The following is a 19,717-nucleotide window of genomic DNA, read 5'->3' as shown; positions in this document are numbered from 1 at the left end:
TTTTGTCAGCAGATCACACCTCGTTATATTTTTTTCTTCAAGATTCTAATTTGTCTGTAGCTCCTTACTCCATCTCAACTATGTTAAAGGCCCCCCTCATAATGTCTAACAAAGTTTGCTCTGGCAATGAAAGGCTGTGGATGGAGTTGTGAGAGTTGAAGCTGTGAATCCCTCAGCTGTAACTGCACGGTTCCTTTAGCTGGAGCATGCAGATTCAGGACGTACAGACACGATTCGTACCTGACACCTCTCAGTCACAGCCCGTTGATGTTAGCTTGGTACCTCTCTATCATGACTCAAGATTTATTGTTGCAAATGTCTTAAAGGAATAGAAATTCTGTCATTTACTCCACCTCATGTTGTTCCGAACCCATATGACTTTCTTTCTTGTGTTGAATCCAAAATAAGTTATTTATATCAGAATACCTAAGCTGCTCTTTTCCATACAATGAAAGTGAATGGTGATCAGGGCTGTCAAGCAAGAAGTTCTGTGAATAATTTCAGTCTGTTTCTCACACAAATCAATCGTATTTGGATTTGGATATCTGGCTTGGTAACAGAGGGAACGAGAAACAAGGACAGACCAGAGAGGCTCTGAAAGGGCAAAACCTCTAATAAAGGGTAGTCTGGCTGGCTATCTGCTTTTTGAATCTTAGTGAAGACTAATCAGATTTCACATTTTTGGTAGCCTGTTGTCTGTTTTATAATGACTATTTCTTTGGGGTCAATACAATGTCAAAACCTCCCATTTTTTCATTGATATATATACAGTTGTGCTCAAAAGTTTGCATACCCTGGCAGAAATTGTGAAATTTTGGCATTGATTTTGAAAATATAACTGATCATGCAAAAAAAAAACAACAAAAAAAAAAAACTTTTATTTAAGGATAGTGATCATATGAAGCCATTTATTATCACATAGTTGTTTGGCTCCTTTTTAAATCATGACAACAGAAATCACCCAAATGGCCCTGATCAAAAGTTTACATACCCTTGAATGTTTAGCCTTGTTACAGACACACAAGGTGACACACACAGGTTTAAATGGCAATTAAAGGTTAATTTCCCACTTTTGTGTCTTTTAAAATTGCAATTAGTGTCTGTGTATAAATAGTTTGTTAGCTCTCACGTGGATGCACTGAGCAGGCTAGATACTGAGCCATGGGGAGCAGAAAAGAACTGTCAAAAGACCTGCGTAACAAGGTAATGGAACTTTATAAAGATGGAAAAGGATATAAAAAGATATCCAAAGCCTTGAAAATGCCAGTCAGTACTGTTCAATCACTTATTAAGAAGTGGAAAATTCAGGGATCTCTTAATACCAAACCAAGGTCAGTTAGACCAAGAAAGATTTCAGCCACGACTGCCAGAAGAATTGTTCGGGATACAAAGAAAAATCCACAGGTAACCTCAGGAGAAATCCAGTCTGCTCTGGAGAAAGACGGTGTGGTTGTTTCAAGGAGCACAATACGATGATACTTGAACAAAAATGAGCTGCATGGTCGAGTTGCCAGAAAGAAGCCTTTACTGCGCCAATGCCACAAAAAAGCCTGGTTACAATATGCCCAACAACACCTTGACACGCCACACAGCTTCTGGCACACTGTAATTTGGAGTGACGAGACCAAAATAGAGCTTTATGGTCACAACCATAAGCGTTATGTTTGAAGAGGGGTCAACAAGGCCTATAGTGAAAAGAATACCATCCCCACTGTGAAGCATGGTGGTGGCTCACTGATGTTTTGGGGGTGTGTGTGCTCTAAAGGCACGGGGAATCTTGTGAAAATTGATGGCAAGATGAATGCATCATGTTATCAGAAAATACTGGCAGACAATTTGCATTCTTCTGCACAAAAGCTGCGCATGGGACGCAGCACAACAATGGCCCTAAGCACAAGGCCAAGTTGACCTTCCAGTGGTTACAGCAGAAAAAGGTGAAGGTTCTGGAGTGGCCATCACAGTCTCCTGACCTTAATATCATCGAGCCACTCTGGGGAGATCTCAAACGTGCGGTTCATGCAAGACGACCAAAGCCTTTGCATGACCTGGAGGCATTTTGCTAAGACGAATAGGCAGCTGCAAGAATTTGGGGCCTCATAGACAACTATTACAAAAGACTGCATGCTGTCATTGATGCTAAAGGGGGCAATACACAGTATTAAGAACTAAGGGTATGCAGACTTTTGAACAGGAGTCATTTCATTTTTTTCTTTGTTGTTATGTTTTGTTTTATGATTGTGCCATTCTGTTATAACCTACAGTTGAATATGAATCCCATAAGAAATAAATGAAATGTGTTTTGCCTGCTCACTCATGTTTTCTTTAAAATGTTTAGATATATTACCAATTCTCCAAGGGTATGCGAACTTTTGAGCACAACTGTATATATACATATACATACAAAAAAATTAACTATCAAATGGACATGCTTTCTGTCGTCTTGGTCAATTTTGCATCCAAACCAGAACTCTGATTGCTAATGGGTTAGCCGAGCTAGCAGTGTCAGCAGTACGATGTGTTTGTAAGGCATATCTGCTGTCGAATCCCGAGAGAGAGGGCGAGGAAAGAGCAAAGGCCTGCTGTTGTCTCTTGTCACCATGGAGAGAAATGGACAGAGTAATTGCATTGTTCCAGGGCCTGAGGAATCCCATCAAGCAGGAGCTGGTGCTGTCAGATGACATAAAGATGCCACTAAAAACGTAACTCTCCACTGACATGTCGGGCGGCCCAGGCCTCCACAAAACGACAGGGGAAAAGACAGACCGATTAACCATGGTGGGGTGCAGTTGAGAGCAAAAGTGCTTTAGAGAGGGTTTGGGAAACAGCCAACTGAGATGAGGGCCTGAGTGTGTTGGTTGCCAAGATTGTGTATGATGGATGTGAATGAAGTCCAAATAAATGCTCAGGGTTGCTTAATTTTTTTCACCGTCATCTGTGGTTAGAGAAATACTGGGGATTGCTACATAGATGTTGCTAGGAGGGATGCACCGATACCACTTTTTCTCTTACGACCTGATTACGATTCCTGAAATCTCAGTATTGGCCGATACCGATCCTGATCAGATACCAGTGTTGTTGTTTTTTTTTGCATAATCAGTTTAGAATATCTTTACATTATTGTGTGGAACTAATTGGGGGTATTCTTTTATATGTAAAGAAACACAAACCTCTAACTAAACATTATTTCAATATAAATGTATAGCCTATTAAGAAAAAAATCCTTGTTAACTAGTCTACTGGATAATGTAGCAGCAAAATTAACAGTAATCCCAGTATAAGTCATCAGTAGAAAAGAAGACACATTTTTTTTCATCTTGTATCTGGACTTTATTATAGTATCTATAACTTGTACATAGAATTTATTTCAATTTAGTTATAAGATATCAGTCTTTTCATTCACACAGTTATTTTTTGGAACCCATTAAACTTAAATATTGTTATCATTTGTAAACAAATAATAACACATTTTTATTATTATTATTATTGACGTTTAGAATTTTAAATACAACAGTAATATATTTCAGTCATGCACCTTTAACTTGAAAACCCTAGGGCTTTTATTTTGAAGATCGAAATACTCCAGGAAGTCCTGTAAGTGTCTGTATGTAGGCTGCTTTGCTTGTTCAAATTCTGGTAAAATGCTCCTCTGGTGCCATCGTAAATTCATATTATAAGTGAACCGAGCTATTGAGCATTTACATCTGAGATGTTCGTAAGTATGAACACATACTTCACATATGAAAACAGCTGCAAGCTCAGAGGGTTGAAAATAGCCGCGAACATTGATGCCACCAGCCTGCGCGTGCTATGTATGTGTGTCAACAGAGCAGTGCCATTCACTAATGCGATGCGTATGCATACTATATGTTTACTTATTAAACGCAACCTTTTGCGATTCACAAAGCAATAGGATGTCTTCAAGTGGCTTTGAATAAAATGCACGAGTCATATGAACTACTTTAATAGTGCTTTTGTGGTTCTTTTATGTCAGTGTTGGAGCTTGTCGGACCGATACCCTATCCATCTAAAAACGTCAGTATCAGAGCCAATACCGATCCAGGTATCGGATCGGTGCATCCCTAGTTGCTAGACCCTAACCCTGCATGTATGTGGTTCTTATGTGCGAGGAACGGCAGCCGTTGGAGTTTCTGGTGGCCCCCTAGGGTAAGATGGTGCCCCCGTAAGGAGGAGGTGCACTATGCAGACTATGTAATAGGGAGCGGCAGTACCGGTCAGTAATACTACACTGAAGATGAATAATACCAAGAAATTTATTCAGATGGTCCCTTACCACATCCTTCACGGTTTTAGCAATAAATTATTTTTGAGTTATTAAAAATAAAAAGTGTATATCCTTTCTTATATGCTGAGAACTTTCCTGACCCATAACTTATAAAAAACAAAAACAAAAAAAAAAAAAACTATTTTTATTTCTTCGATTATTTATCTTATGTATACATCTGTGTTGGTTTATATGTATTTTTACATTTCTTTTTATTTACTTATTTTAATTATTTTTTTCCTTTACCTGTACTTCTTGTTTTTATGACTCAGTGATAGTATTTATACATTGTTGGATCTGTGTAATTTTGTACATCTTATTGAACATTTAAACTGAACCTTCTGTTTTTTATTTTTTTAAATAAATAGTTTTAGTTTTATTTGTGGACTTTTCAGACGACCCCTTACCCACCGTATGGAAATTTTCTAACTTATATCAGTTAAATTAACGATCTGGAACAATTTCACCGTGACGTCATCTGACCAGCTTACGGGACAAATCGCGTCCAGTACTGATTCGATACGGGACACATCATTTCATATTTAAATACGGAACTATCCCGTATTTTACGGGAAGTGTGGCAACCCTACAGGTCTAATACATTCTCATGAGCAAAGTGTGGAGTTTATCAGGAGAAATTATAAATCGGTCGTACAGCGAGAGTAGAGGTGGAAAAACGTGACAAACCCTGTAAAATCGGGAGTGTTGGCAGGTATGACCTAAGGCAAGAAATAATCCTCAAAGACTGATATTCACACATCTCCCCTGGTTTGCTACAGTTCTGAAATAAAGCTTATGTTCTATCATTGTCAATAAGCACACATTTTTGGGCTTTTTTGCCATTTTTATAGACACAATAGTGAGGAAAGGAAATTATGAGAAGACCTTTCTTGGAATGGATTCAGACCTTTTGGAAAAAACAGGGCGTATTGGCTTAAAAGTTGATCAAACAGCTTTTGTTACTGGTCCAGTATTTTCTTCCCATTCTAACCAGCTTGACCAATATTGAGTGCGTTTACATGTACACCAGTACACTAATGAATATAAAAAATCAGCTTATTCAAAAAATCCGACAACGCAAGCCGTTTACGTGAGATTTTAAAGATTATTCAGTGCTTTTGACGTCAAAATCTAAACAAGTATGCACAACTAACAGGAAAACCATTTAAGTCATTTACATGACCTTACTTATTAAACATATTCAGTGTAAGACCATGCATGTAAATATGCTCATTGTCTACCAGGTCCTCCAGATGGTAGTCCAGCTGATCAACCATCTAGACCAGTATAAACCATGTAAAACCATGTTTTCCAGCAGAGGAAATATGACATGGGTTGAATTCAAACCTTGTTTTCTGAATGAGCACCACACCTCAGTGTGCCAGGAGCATTGTTGCACACTTTCGACAGAAATCCAAATGGGTCTAATAGAAGCAGGGTTTGACAAGTTTCTTCTTTTTTACTTTGAAAGGCCTTAACATTGCCTGAGGAGCTCTCTTGTTAGCCGTTATCATTGCCCTATACGATAGGTGGGCTATTTGATCTCAATACACCAGCTCTCAGCACAATTAACGTTGCATGAAGAGAAATCAGGTCTTGCTGCTCTATACGTCTCTACAGCAGGGAGAGTAAATTGTGTTTTGAAGAATGGGTCTAGTTGCATGAATGTGACCTCTACCACTGTCTGTTTTTGCTGGATGAGATCTTGCCTGTCTCATTGTAGCACCTTAGAGACTTTGAAGTTTCCAACACTTTTTGTTTGTTAATCAATTAGAGTGTCTTTGAAGGTCTATCCAACCAACTCACTATGAGCTTGAGAACTGTCATAGACATTATAAGTGGAGGAGATGGACCTCTTGTTTATGTGAAAATGGAAGGAATCATACCACCAAATACGAAAGCTGTAGTCCCGCCTTATAAATTAAAAAGCTAATTGCATTTTAGATGGAGGCATCACAACGTTCAATATGGAGGTTGTAGGAATGGAAAACCTGCATTAGAGTTAAAAGAGCCAATCACCTGTTTGTTTGCTCTAGAATGTGTGTTAGTTAGACCAGTCTTAAAATATGTTTCTTGTGTAATTTGAGCTAAAGAAGCACAATTGTTGTCGGATAGTTTTCTTGATTTGAAATATGCTTTCTTTATCCAACTCTTAGACTGGAGCTGTACTTGCTTGAATGAAACTATCTACCCAATATGGCCGCCAAGTGGATTGACTTGCCTTACAGGGACATTGGAACTCTCCTCTCTCCTACTGAAACCTTCCTGCTCCAATTTTCTTAAATGGACCAGGGCATTGCGAGTTGGGTCATTCAACACAAGAAAAACACAGTTTTCAGCTCAGGTTTTTTTGTTAGTGTGAAACATAAAGTGCCAAGTGCCAATGTTGAGAGAGAAAGAACAGATAGTGAAAGCAGCATTGGGCATAGCAAGCTAGGTGTTACCCAGTCCCCAAGCACACTCACACACACTTAACAAATCACACAGTGCCTGTACTTGAGTCTCCTTATGGGACCAAAAAACCCACAACCGGTCATCTCCCAATTCCCTCTTTTCCAGTTCTAAGCGTCCTAGTGCTGTCTTTGTCTTCTGTGTGTTTGAAGTTCACTCTGAAATGCTTTCACATGGGCTTAATCTCTTGTCTTCTCTTCTCTTCCAGATGGTCACAAGAACAAAGAAAATATTTGTAGGCGGATTATCAGCTAACACAGTTGTTGAAGATGTGAAGCAGTATTTTGAACAGTTTGGCAAGGTAAGATCTAATTTTTTTTCAAGTTTTTGGCTAATTTAATGGAGTTAAGTTTGCGTGTGATGAGAAACAACGTTCCTCAATGAGCTCTTTAATGTGAAGACAAACAAGCTGTTTGAGGTGTGGTGGTTTGCAGATGAAAGACCAGTCCAGTGTTCCCCTGGTCTGTTTCCACTGTCAGAAGAAGCCGAGACATCTTGCTTGAAAATGCTGTGTAAATTTTTTTTCTGCGAAAAATAACTAGATAGGTAAAATTTGCCAAGACAAACTTTGATGTTGGCTTGACAAAGCCTTGTCTAAAAATAAAAAAAATCACGTTTGAAATCACGAATATTTGATGACAGGGTCTTGGCTCATTTGAAAATTACGTCAATATAAGTCTATGGGATTTTTGGGGAATTCAGTTGTCTGTGATGGGAAAACTAAGTCTGATCAGTCAGAAAAACATGGTGCACTAAGCCAGCCATTAAGTTATTATTGTTCTCTAAGAGGTTTCCCTGAACACTCCCCATATCTTCCATTGGTTGGTCAAACAGAGAGTCCAATGGCATTGGTTGAGCCAATTTTGCGGAGTCGGGCTGGTTGCTGTCCTCAAACAAACAGAGCAATATAGTGATAGCGCCACAATGTTTGCATTTCATATAGATGTCTCTGCATATTAAGCTAGGATAGTAGAAAGTATTTTAATATACGAAATGACAAACTTCATCTTTAACTCTTCTATGTACAGACTCTGTAAAGGCTCAGATGTTTGGACCTGATTTTCTTGGTAAAAGATGTAAGGGTTTTTTCTGGAGCCTCATATCAACAGTACGCATGTCCCAAATTATAAGGCGACCCTTTGATGCCTCTTTGTTTGGCCCAGGTGAACTTTTCCTTTTGCTTTATGATATGACTTTCAGTAAGTTCACAGTCTCTCTCTATTTCAAGCCCTGTATAAATACCTAGATCCATTTGTTTGTAATCAGCTGTGTCTGAGTAAACCTAACACACACTTGACTTGATTGAAGAGCTCAATTATGCAGATGTTTTACTTGCCCCGTGCCATACGCCTTGCCCTCGGGCTGCTTTCACCAGCGCCAGCGCTGCCAGTAGACAACCGCTAAATCATTGTGATTAAAAGAACAGCAGAAGATTTGTAGCTTCTTAGGTCAAAAGACTATATTAGTCTTACCACAGCCCAGTTTATTGCGCCATACTTGGCTGCTGTCTTTAAGTAAAGCCGTAGATCGTTATTTTGAACAGGTAGAGTGATCCAATAATGCTTGCTGGGGTGCCAAAGACCTCGTGCCCAGTGTCTCATTGTTTGTAAGCTGGTGAAGACATAATTTAATGAAGTCTTTGTCTCCAAAGACAGGAAAATTACAAATTGACCATGGATGCATAGTTATTTTGTACAGTGAGCAAAGGCGATACAAGCATTCAAAGTGAGTTGTTAGAAGGTTAGATGCTCATTTGCATCAGGTCTTGATGAGTTTGCAAGTCCACCCACCTGGAGGTATCGCCACACTAGTGTCAGCTGAGCTGATAGCAGAGGTTTGTGTATATGTGTGTGTGTGGGGGGCGTGTGTGTAGACCAATTAACAGTGTCTCCTGACGAGCTGTGGGTAGAGAGAGTATGAGGTTCCTGGGAGGAGAGCAGGTGGCATGGGGCAGCGAGGTCACAGGATCTGTCTCCTTAGAAGCTGTGTTCTTCTTGAGCACTTTTTCTGTGCCATGACAGCTTACACTCGGGGAGGGAGGCCTTAAACACTTGTGCGCACACAAACACTTTAAGCAGCACTAAGGGGCATTTATTGCACAACACTGCAGAATTAAGATTTTAAAAGCCTCTCCACAAAGGCTGTTTGAGTTAGATCCACTTTTCATTAACATACAGTCATTTTGTGCTAATGTGCTGTGTTAGCTTTGTTATTTCAGAGGAAGGCATGACTAAATAATTTTAGTTGTTTCAGAGACTATTTAGCAGAGATGGGCCACTTCTATTTAAATGAATGGGAGAAATTGGAATGCCCAACCAAGAAGCTCTAGCACCCAACGGTCAACGGATGTAGAAAGGAAGTCCCGCCTTATAGGTAAAAGAGCCAATCACCTTTTAGATACAGACATCGCCTGTCAATCAACTCGCTAACGCACATGCGCATTAGCCATATAAGCCGGGAAAATTGCGTGTTTAAGCGTAATATGCGGTAAAGTAGCACAAATTATGATTCCAATATTATCACATTTTATTGCTGATTTGAAACGTTCTTTGATCGTAATCTTAACCATTTTTGAGATTATGGTCTTTCTCCTTTCAAGTAGATAGGAGCTGCACTGGCATGGCTGAAAATAGCCTCCTGAAAGCGTTCCAAAGATGGCCGACAGTGGACTGACTTGCTAGAAAGAATTTGGTTGTTTACACCAAATTATTTCACAGGGTTCCCATATTTGGAAACATCAAGGAATTTTAAAATTGGCATATTGAGGCCTGGATACGTCATGGAAATTAATGAAATCTTGGAAAATATCATTGAAAAAAATAATTGAAATTTTATATTGAATATAATTTTTTCTTGTTGTACTCGGCTTGTGCTATTGCTCTTTGTGAGTGCCATTGCTATAAGATACTTACCCAGCCATCAAAAATGACTGAAAAGAATACCTGATCTCATAGAAGCAAGTTAATATACCTACAGTATATTTTTGCAAAATGCTTTTTACGTGACTTGTTGTATGTATGTATTCTGGTGAGATGAACACTAGAAGCACTAAAACAACTATTTTTATTTCCTTTTACACAAATCACAAGTAATATGCCTGATTAACACTTCATAAACACTTTTCGCCCTGTTCCTCACACAATGCTCTCTTATGACATTAAAACACTTACTATAGTGCATGACTTGTAAGGTGATACATTTTAATGTTTGCATTACATAACCAACTACATTTACGAATTATTTCGTATGTAATCAAATTGTGCAGTAGCTCAACTGATGAAAAGGACCAGAGTACGAATCCTGAAGAGCACCTGAGTCGACATATTAGTCAAAAGTATCATAGCAGCACCAGAAAATTACATGGTTGCTTCAGTGATTGCGTTTTTAATATCAAATTAGCTTTTTATGACACTATCTTATGGAGTTTTGTGTTCCTTGCCACAGTCGCCTTCGGCTTGCTCAGTGGTTTCTAAATACAATTATTATTTAATTACTTATTTTTATACACAGTTTACAGTCATGTTTAATCAAACTATACAATGATGACTCTAAGTCTTTATAGATATTACGGTTTCATTTTCTGTTAATGCATGATTTTCTGTAAAGCTGCTGTGAAACGATGTGTGCTGTGAAAGGCGCTATACAAATAAAAGTGACTTGACTTGACTATTGGTTAGGTTTAGGGTAGGGAGGTTGGTTTTTTTAATTTTGATTAGAGCATTAACCTTAAAATCCTTGTCTGTTTGGGAGAAAATTGTACTCACTTTTAGCGCCACATAGTGGACATTTAACCTTGAAACTGTGCCATGTAATATTATTTAGCAAAAATGTTAAATGTCGCCACTGTAGTCCCATGACGCCATGCGAGGTTCGGTCATGTGAACAGCGAACTCTGCGCACTTTGCTAGTTTTAACACTATTAATGTCATAAACTGGTGAGATTCGATACACTCTGTTCCATAACTGTTTTAGGAGGACAATATGTCAAAGAATTAAAAATCCTCAGGCTCTGGAGATATTAAAAAAGACACTTAAATGCTTAAGGTTACACCCCCGTGGAAGCCTCGAGCCCGGGAGTTGATTTGGTCAGAGAAATTAGGGAAATTCGGCAAGAAATGTTGAACATGTCTGCAATGCTGTTGAAGGTCGTTGCTGACTTGGAGGATCTTGCTTTAATACATCGATCGATCACTGCCATGGAGACTAAATTCATTGAGGTGGTTACAAGAGTGGGGGATGTCAAGAAACGGATCGATTATCTGGAGTCATCAGAGAGGGAATTATCTGCTAGTCCGCTAGTGACCAAGGTGGATTTGGAGCGTGTCTGGGAGAAATTGGAGGACATGGAGAACCATAGCTGGCGGAATAACATCGTATTGTTGGAATTCCTGAGGCCGAAGTGGGTGAAATTCCTGGACGGGCTCTTTCCGAGTCTGCTTGACATAACAGGCCATAAGCTTGAAATCGAGCGAGCTCACAGGGTTCCGGCTCGGCAATCTGCTGAGGGAGAAAGGCCCCGATCAATTCTGGCCAAATTTCTGAGATCATCCGAAAAAGATCTCGTGTTATGCGAGGCGAGGAGTAAAGGAAGGCTTTCTTGGAAGAACCACAGCATTTTCTTGTTCCCAGACTTTGCGAATTCGACGAGAGAAACGTGATCGATTCAAGGAATGCAAGAAACTCTTACATCAATGGAAGGTCACTTTTGCACTGATGTTCCTGGCCAAATTGAGAATAGATGCTAAGGATGGCTGTAAAACATTCACATGTCCCCAGCAAGCGACAGGCAAGGCTCTGGGGCCAGACAGCTTTGCCACTGAATTTTTTAGATCTTATGCTACAATGGCTCCACTTTTGTTAGAAGTTTATACAGAATCATTAAACAATGTAAAGCTTCTGCCAACCCTGACTCAAGCCCGGATCAGTCTGATGAGTTACCGTCCTATTTCCCTGATCCAGCTAGATGTTAAAATATTGTTAAAAATTTTGGCTAACCGATTAAGTAAAGTTATGACATCTCTTATACATATAGATCAGGTGGGGTTTATTCGGGGCTGCAGCTCTTCTGATAACATTAGGTGTTCATCAGTATCATGTGGTCAGTTGCGAATGATCAGACTCTGGTCGCTGCCATCTCACTTGACACCAAAAGGAGTTTGATATGGTAGAATGGGATTATCTTTTTAAGATTTTGGAAATATACAGGTTCGGGAATACTTTTATTGGATGGATTAAGTTACTTTATGGAAACCCGGTTGCGGCAGTACAAACAAATGGATTAATTTCAGATTATTTTACTCTGGATAGGGGCACCTGGCAGGGTTGCCCTCATTCCCCATTATTGTTCTGTCATGCCCTGGAACCATTAGCAGCCGCAATAAGAAAGGAGGATGATTTTCCAGGGGTGGTGGCTGGAGGTATGGAGCATAAGCTTTTGCTTTACGCAGATGATATTTTATTATTCGTCTCCGACCCTACTAGATCTTTACCTTGCCTCCACAGAATTATTAATTCCTTTTCTAAGTTCTCAGGATACAGAGTCAGTTGGTCTAAATCCGAAGCTTTGGCTCTGACAACTTACCGCCCAGTAATGGCTTTTCAGACAGGCGCCTTCCAGTGTCCAAAACAGGGCATTAAGTATTTGGGCATTTTATTCCTAGCAAATTTGTGTGATTTAGTTAGTGAGTTAATTTTATTTAAATTGTTAATAAAAAGGTTTTCGAGCGATGTGGGCAGGTGGGCTTCATTGCATTTATCTATGATTTGGAAGGTTAATGTATATAATTTGATTCCGTATTTTCTGTTATGTTTATTTAATTTGTGAATGGAATCAATAATAATTGTTAATGAAAAAAAAAAAATGTCGCCATAGTCACATTTTTTTTTTTTTTCATTAGATCAGGCTCAGACAAATAATGGACAATCGCTGTTACAAAGGTGTGGAGTCATAATTGTACATCTGATAAGACAACAGAGTTGAAGGAGCATGGCATGTTATGATTAAAAAGCTTGCCCTGAATTTTTCTAGGTTTGTTGAGATGATAATGTGAAAGCCCCCCCAAGTGAGCCTTGTTCTCTGTGTAAACCTTTATGCACCCTAATTAAATAGGATGGCTAATGCTTAGTCATGGGTTTATTGTAATCGGCTTGTAGTAGGCCTCCATACAAAGTACACTTATTCTGCTAAATTGAAACAACTCCTGTTTACTTCATCACCACCTCTTGCTCTCTTTCTACCTACCTCTCTCGCTCTGGTGTTTGCTGTGCTGCTGTGGCCAGGCTTTAGTTTCATTAGGCCTGAGAGTTGTTTCCAAGCCAGTGTTTTACCACAATCAGGCCTTTATTCCTCCTCTGCTCTGGTTCCCATATCAGCCTGGGTGTGAGCCAGCCTTTGCTGTCTCTGGGGCAAAACTTTAACCTCCTCCAACCCAGACACTCTTTGTAGTGCAGAGATGAGCGAAATGTGAAAGACATGTTACTCATTGGGATGAAGAATTATTATTGTGTGACAGAAAGGATGGTATTTTATGATTGGTGAAATTATATCATGTTTTAGGTATTTTAAGATAGGAAATGGCATTCGCAATGCATGTAACGTCTATAATGAAATATGTAATTAGGGCTAGGCATCGATACAGATTTCCCAATTTACTTCAAAAAACGATTCGAAAGCTCTTGATTTTATTCGATTCTGATTCACATGGGTATATTTCAGTTATAATGTTAATTTTGCTTACATATGAAAGATATTCTTTCTCAGCTTATGCTGTAAATTATATAGGGAACCTTCTATATTGGTACATTTATTAAAATATTAATAAAAAAAAAAGATTAACAGCAGAGCATTTTTTTTTTTTTTTACAACAGAGCTGTTTATTTAACAGATAGAATAGTCAACACAACCAAAACTAAACTAAAAAAGTAAACCCTAAAGCCATGTAATTAATAGACTTACTATTTGAAAATAATTTATTTTCTCCACAGGTTGCCTTTACTTCTGTTTTTGCCATTGAACAAGTTGTCGTTTTTGCGACATTACTCAGTGACCAGCCCATGTTAAATACTAGCCAAACTAAATCATAATGCACTAGTCTGTTGACAGACCATGTATTGTCATGTTGTCATAATGAAATGTCACAGTTTTCATGGCTTTAGTATTCAGAGAGGACAGTGAGAGAGTAGGCCATCTGTAATGACTGCACCCCGAGCGCTCACTGTTAGTTAATTTAGCATACCTGGTGAACCGCTAACATTTAATAACGGCATTCGATTTACCTCAGGCTCAGGTAATAAAAACAGAGCACTGCTCTATTTGCAAGCCTCACCGCATCACTGAGCCCTTAAAGTCTGATTTGATAAGCTTGTTTAACGAGAGGTGTTTGTGGATTCAGTGTGAAGAGTTTATTTCAGATGCGTTTGCCTCGTGTACAGTGTATGGCTCTGGAAACATGACAGCAGTTCACCAGTGAGAGCAAAGGAAGCCATCCAAAGTTGTCTTAAAGACGCATTATTTTCCTCCCACGGTTTTGTTGCTTTACACCCGGCATGTTTTTTCTTGTGGCTGAGACCTTGAGCTTGATCCTGGGAGGTTTTAAGCCTGACACTTTCAGGGCTCAATGATAAGGGGGACCCGATGGCCTATACATGTGTTTTTATGACAAATTGCAAATTAATTTTTTTTTTCAAATAAAATTACATTTGGGAATTCTGTTATGTATTAAATTTTGTTGTTGCAAATTCTGCTCATTTCAACTGATGAAAATGTAAGTGACTTGTGATAGTTTTCGAAGCATAAGTTACAATGGATTGAAGATTGTAACCCAATTATTTTGCATTATATAAACATGTTTTATTTCATATGCCATTGTTTTCATAAAAAATGTGTTAATAAGTTCATTGCAGTCATAGAGTTATAATTTAAGCAACATGATCATGTTCCTATACTTTTCATTTTTGCAAAATTATTTTTTGTGCCTTGATTTACGTATTGCGTCAGTTTCTTGGAGAAATGAACACTAGAGGTGCTACAACAACAATGACTTTTATTCCCTTTCACACAAATTACAAGTAAAATGGCAAATTACCAATTTAGGCGGTACATTTTAACGTTTGCATTACATAACCAACTTCATTTACATGATTGTTCGAACACAATAAAATTGTGCTGTAGATCAAGCGAGGACGTGTGAGCCGAAAGTGTCATCGAAGCAGAACAAAATCACGTGTTACATTTGCTTTTTATGACACTATCGGTTAAGTTTTGGGTAGGGAGGTTGGTTTTGATTTAAAATTGGATAGAGGATTAACCTTAAAGAACATTTAACTAGGGGGCCTGGGTAGCTCAGTGGTAAAATACACTGGCTACCACCCCTGGAGTTCGCTAGCTCGCTAGTTCAAATCCCAGGGCGTGCTGAGTGACTCCATCCAGGTCTCCTAAGCAACCAAATTGGCCCGGTTGCTAGGGAGGGTAGAGTCACATGGGGTTAAACTCCTCGTGGTCGCTATAATGTGGTTCGTTCTCAGTGGGGCGTATGGTGAGTTGAGCGTGGTTGCCACGGTGGATGGCGTGAAGCCTCCATGCACGCTTTGTCTCCATGGCAACGCGCTCAACAAGCCACATGATAAGATGCGCAGGTTGACGGTCTCAGATGCGGAGGCAACTGGGATTCGTCCTCCACCACATGGACTGAGGCGAATCACTACGCGACCACAAGGACTTAAAAGCACATTGGGAATTGGGCATTCCAAATTGGGAGAAAAAAAAACAACAACTTTTAACTAGCTTTTAGTGCCACTCAGTGGACATTTCACCTCGTAACTGCCGTTATGCGCAATAGGACCCACATAATATCATTTTGCAAAAATGTCGCCAGAGTCACATAATTTTCATGAGATCAGGCTGAATATAAGCTGTATAATTTCCAGACCTTTCTGAAAATGTAAAACCTAGTCGTTTTCTTTTGTTAAGAAAACTTAACAGTAAAATATGTTTGTTTGGTGGTGCCAGGGAAATTGTTGGCAGGGCAAGTAAAATTCTGAAGTACTATGATCCTTACTGTTCAGCCCTGCACTTTTTAAAGCTGATTTAAGACAATCTCCATTGTTAAATGTGCTATATAGATTAATTGAATTGCATGGAAAGGTTAAAGTGATTGCATAAGCAAATAATAAAAATTAACGAAAGCCTCTTCGAACTGTGTGAAAACAGTGCCATTGGTTATAGTAAATGTTATGGTTTGTTTGGTAAATATTCCTTCCTCGTTTAAGCTGGTATTTCTAGATTGTGTTGCTGTAACTTTGTGAGTTTTTCATGGTTTATTTTCTGTTAATGTCTTAGGAAGCACTCCATTGTCTGGGCTGAGATGTGTTATTTCTTATCAAAGGGCCCTTTAGACTACCTTCTTCCATAAGACTGGCCAGGGTAGTGTCCTCTATTCACTGCGAGGGATAGCAGTAAATCCTGGCGGACTTCTGCAGAGCCCGTAGCCCTTAAATGTATTCCACACATCAGTTGCTGCACATAAGTTGGGAGACGCTAACAAAAGGTAGAAATTCTTAAGGGCAGCTGAATTAACCAATCATGGGCTCCGTGCTTTTCAGTGCCCTCTGAAGTGAAGGGAGAAAACAAATGAGGAGCTAGTGAGGGATGAAAAGGAAAAGAAGCTTTTGAACGGTTTAAGATGATGTTCTCTCTCCAAACTCCTTGCTACCTTCCTATCTGCTCGTCTCCCTCCTCAGCGTTCCAAGCCCACACCTGTATTTGTTTCATGACCGAGTCTTTAACAAGGTCTCAAAATGGCTTTCACAATGCTTGTGTTAACCAGTGAAACCAAATCTTCTTGCGAAGATTGAAAACACAATTGATTTTGGGCTAGACTGAGGTCGCCTTCCCAGACCTGGTTTCTTTCCGCCTGTGTGTGCTCTCACGCGCCTTGAGATTGATCTCTGTCCTTCTTTCGTTTTTTTTTTTTTTCTCATTGTTTTTCTTGGCTGGACACAGGTCAGAAAAACGCATGCCTGAATCAGACCCAGAATTCATCATTTTATCAAAATGTCACCTTGCACATCTCCATCATTATCCATCACCATTTTCATCACCTCTTTCTTAGGGCTACCAGACAAAACCAGGTAGTCTTGCATTGTCCGACTATCGACTATAGTGCAAAAGGTCTGGTCCACATTGCATGCTTATTCTGACCAAGTTTTGTTTTGTTTTTCGTCTGTCTTTTTTCTGTTTTGTTTTGTTTTGTTTTGTTTTGTAAAACACACTGTCAAGTCATTTTTATTTGTATAGCGCTTTTCACAACACACATAATTTCATAGCAACTTTACAGAAAATTATGCTTCAACAGAAGAAGCTGTAATATAGTAATGTCATAACAGTGTGGTTAAAAAACATGACTGTTAATTGTGCCTTAAAATAAATAATAGAAAATAATTATATTTATGTTTAGACCCCCAGTGAGCAAGCTTAAGGTGACTGTGGTAAGGAACACAAAACTCCATAAGATGTTGCTTAAAGGAGAAAAAATAACTTTGGGGGAAACCAGGCTCACTGTGGGGGCCAGTTCCCCTCTGGCTAAACAGCATGAATATAATGCCAATATTAGTTATTTATGTGTAGTACAAGTCAAGATTTAAAATTAGTAATCTAAGTAAGTGTTAGGGGCCAATGTTTAAACAAAAATATTTTGTATTAACTGTAAGATTAATTACTAAAGCCTTAGAATTTACATTCGTAATTAACTGCAGAAGTGCAAACAGATGCATTGTCTTTGTCATTTGGCTGATGAAGGCTACAATTAATTTATTATCTACGCATTCCATTTTAAGAGTGTAGTTCATCCCTTGACCAAGGTGATGCAAGCTAAGGTCAGTATGCTCGCTTCATCTAAAGATTTAAAGAGATAGTTTAGTTAGTCATCATATACTCATCCCCTTGTTGTTCCACACCCACATTACTTTCTGTCTTCCGTGTAATACACTAAAAGAGATGTTAGCAATGTATGGAAAAAAGATGCAGTGAAAGTGAATGGTGACTGAGACTAGCAACCTGCATTGCATCTCCTTGTGTGTTTCACAGAACAAAGTCATGTGGGTTTGGAACAACATGAGGATATGCAAATGATGACAGAATTTTCATTATTGGGTGACCTGTGCCATAGGGATTTTCCATCATAATTGTGTATGAATCCCTTGGTAAGCATTTGGACTTAATAAAAGCTTAATATTTCTTCTTTCGTAGTAAAGTACGCCAGGGACCTAGCAAAAGCTGCCTTCTAAAAGTTAGTGTGTAAATGTTCTTTAAAACAGTCTCGCCAAAGGAAAAATAAAACACAGGGTACCCAGAAGACTTCCCCTCTGTTGTTGGGCGGCTCTGAAGCTTTAAACCCAGCAACTCGCTGGAGTTATAGACTCTTAAACACAGGCTGCGAGAGCTAGCTCAGCAGTCTGTTTAAAATTAAAAAAATGAGAGAAATGATTTAACACTCTTCCTGACCTTTGTTTGCTCTAAGTATTGGCTGTGTTTCCAAATGTCAAGAGAGGATGATTTTAAATCACCCACATGAGAATTGGAAGTTAAACTGCATCTTGGCAATGATTTCCATTTTGATTCTCCTCTTTTCCTCCCCGTCTCCTTAAGTCTGTAGATCGGCAGTACATCTTGTTGTTCAGGACCTCCCCAGAGTACATCATTTATAACCTTGCAGTGATGGATTGGCCTTACTTTAGCTGCCTTGTATACAGCAGAATGCCCCTGTACTTTTAGATTATCCATATCAAGAGAGTAGTAGTTGCTTTTGATGGCACTATTTACCTAGACTCATTCTAATACACATCGTCCAATGGAAAGAGCTTGACCACATTTGGCTAACTTAATCACTCTAATCACTCTCTGTTAATTGCTTTTTCCTCGTCATAGTCCCTGTGCTCTAAGATGATTTAGAGGGCATGAAAGCTTGACTCAAGGTCTTATAGATTTCGTCAGATCTGCGGTGATGCTGTTACGTCATAAGGACCAGCTTTACCTGTGACAAGAAATGGCTTTTAAACAAGATGAGAGCCTATTTGATGTGTTTTGATTATCTGTAACAGATAGTTTGCCAACGTTTGAATGTGTTTGGGTTAATGTATTGGAGCTATGTTGAAGCTTTACATTAGGGATAACATGTTTAAGCCACAATTAATGAGTGTTTGGGTTTTTCCATTTACAAATAAGGTTACGCCATTAACACAGTTAGTTTGTAATCTATTTAGGAGTACTTTCGTTGCCCAGAAACATCATGAACTTTCCAGTCTGTTTGAAAGGAATAGTTCACCCCCCCACAAAAAAAGGTCATAATTTACTCACCCTCATGATGTTCCAAAGCTCCTAACCCGAATGGTTACCTTTCGTGTGCGGAAGACACAAGGATCATTTTTAACAAATATTCCCGTCTGTATTTTCAGTACAATCGCAGTTGATAGGGACTTACTTTAAAGCTTAAAAGGACCCAAAAGGATAATAAAAGTCATAGGTCATATTCCAAAGTCTTCTGGAGGCTGAAGTTTTTGGTGAGAAACAACCCAAAATGGAAGTAATTTTTAAGTAATTCTTCTGTTGCGTTTTCATGAGTGCATGAGAAAAGCTTGTTCACAGATTTTCACAAAAAAATGGCTTACATTTCAGAATGCCTTAAGATAACTTGTATGAGTCGCATTGACTACTGTTATGATACTTTTGGGTCATTTTTAAAGCTTTAAAGTGAGCCCCTATCAACTGCCATTTGATAGATGAACTGGGATATTCACTGAAATGTGTAAATTATAAAATCCATTAATTCGTCTTTTTTGGCGCCTCAAATGAATACATCCGACTCAAAGGACATCGTGTTATTGCGCTTAACTCTTGTTCAACCTGGTGTTGTGTTATCCAAGTAAATCTTCCAAGAGGGTCTCTTTGTAAGCATGGATTGCCTTGATTGCCTTTGAACCAAGACATTG

At 38.9% G+C, this 19,717-nt stretch overlaps 1 protein-coding gene across 9 annotated transcripts in view; it reads left to right on the top strand.

Moving 5' to 3' along the window:
* Window positions 1–19,717, top strand: part of LOC127421751 (RNA-binding protein Musashi homolog 2) — a 418,524-nt gene that overhangs the window by 98,854 nt on the left and 299,953 nt on the right. For all 9 annotated transcript variants that reach the window (XM_051664845.1, XM_051664841.1, XM_051664843.1 and 6 more), the window contains exon 6: window positions 6,942–7,034. In XM_051664845.1, the coding sequence (XP_051520805.1) occupies window positions 6,942–7,034 (93 nt within the window). The remainder of the gene's footprint in view (window positions 1–6,941; window positions 7,035–19,717) is intronic.

This window comes from Myxocyprinus asiaticus, chromosome 31 (genome assembly GCF_019703515.2).
Source record: "Myxocyprinus asiaticus isolate MX2 ecotype Aquarium Trade chromosome 31, UBuf_Myxa_2, whole genome shotgun sequence".
NCBI lineage: Eukaryota > Metazoa > Chordata > Actinopteri > Cypriniformes > Catostomidae > Myxocyprinus > Myxocyprinus asiaticus.
This window is presented reverse-complemented; position numbering and strand designations above follow the sequence as displayed.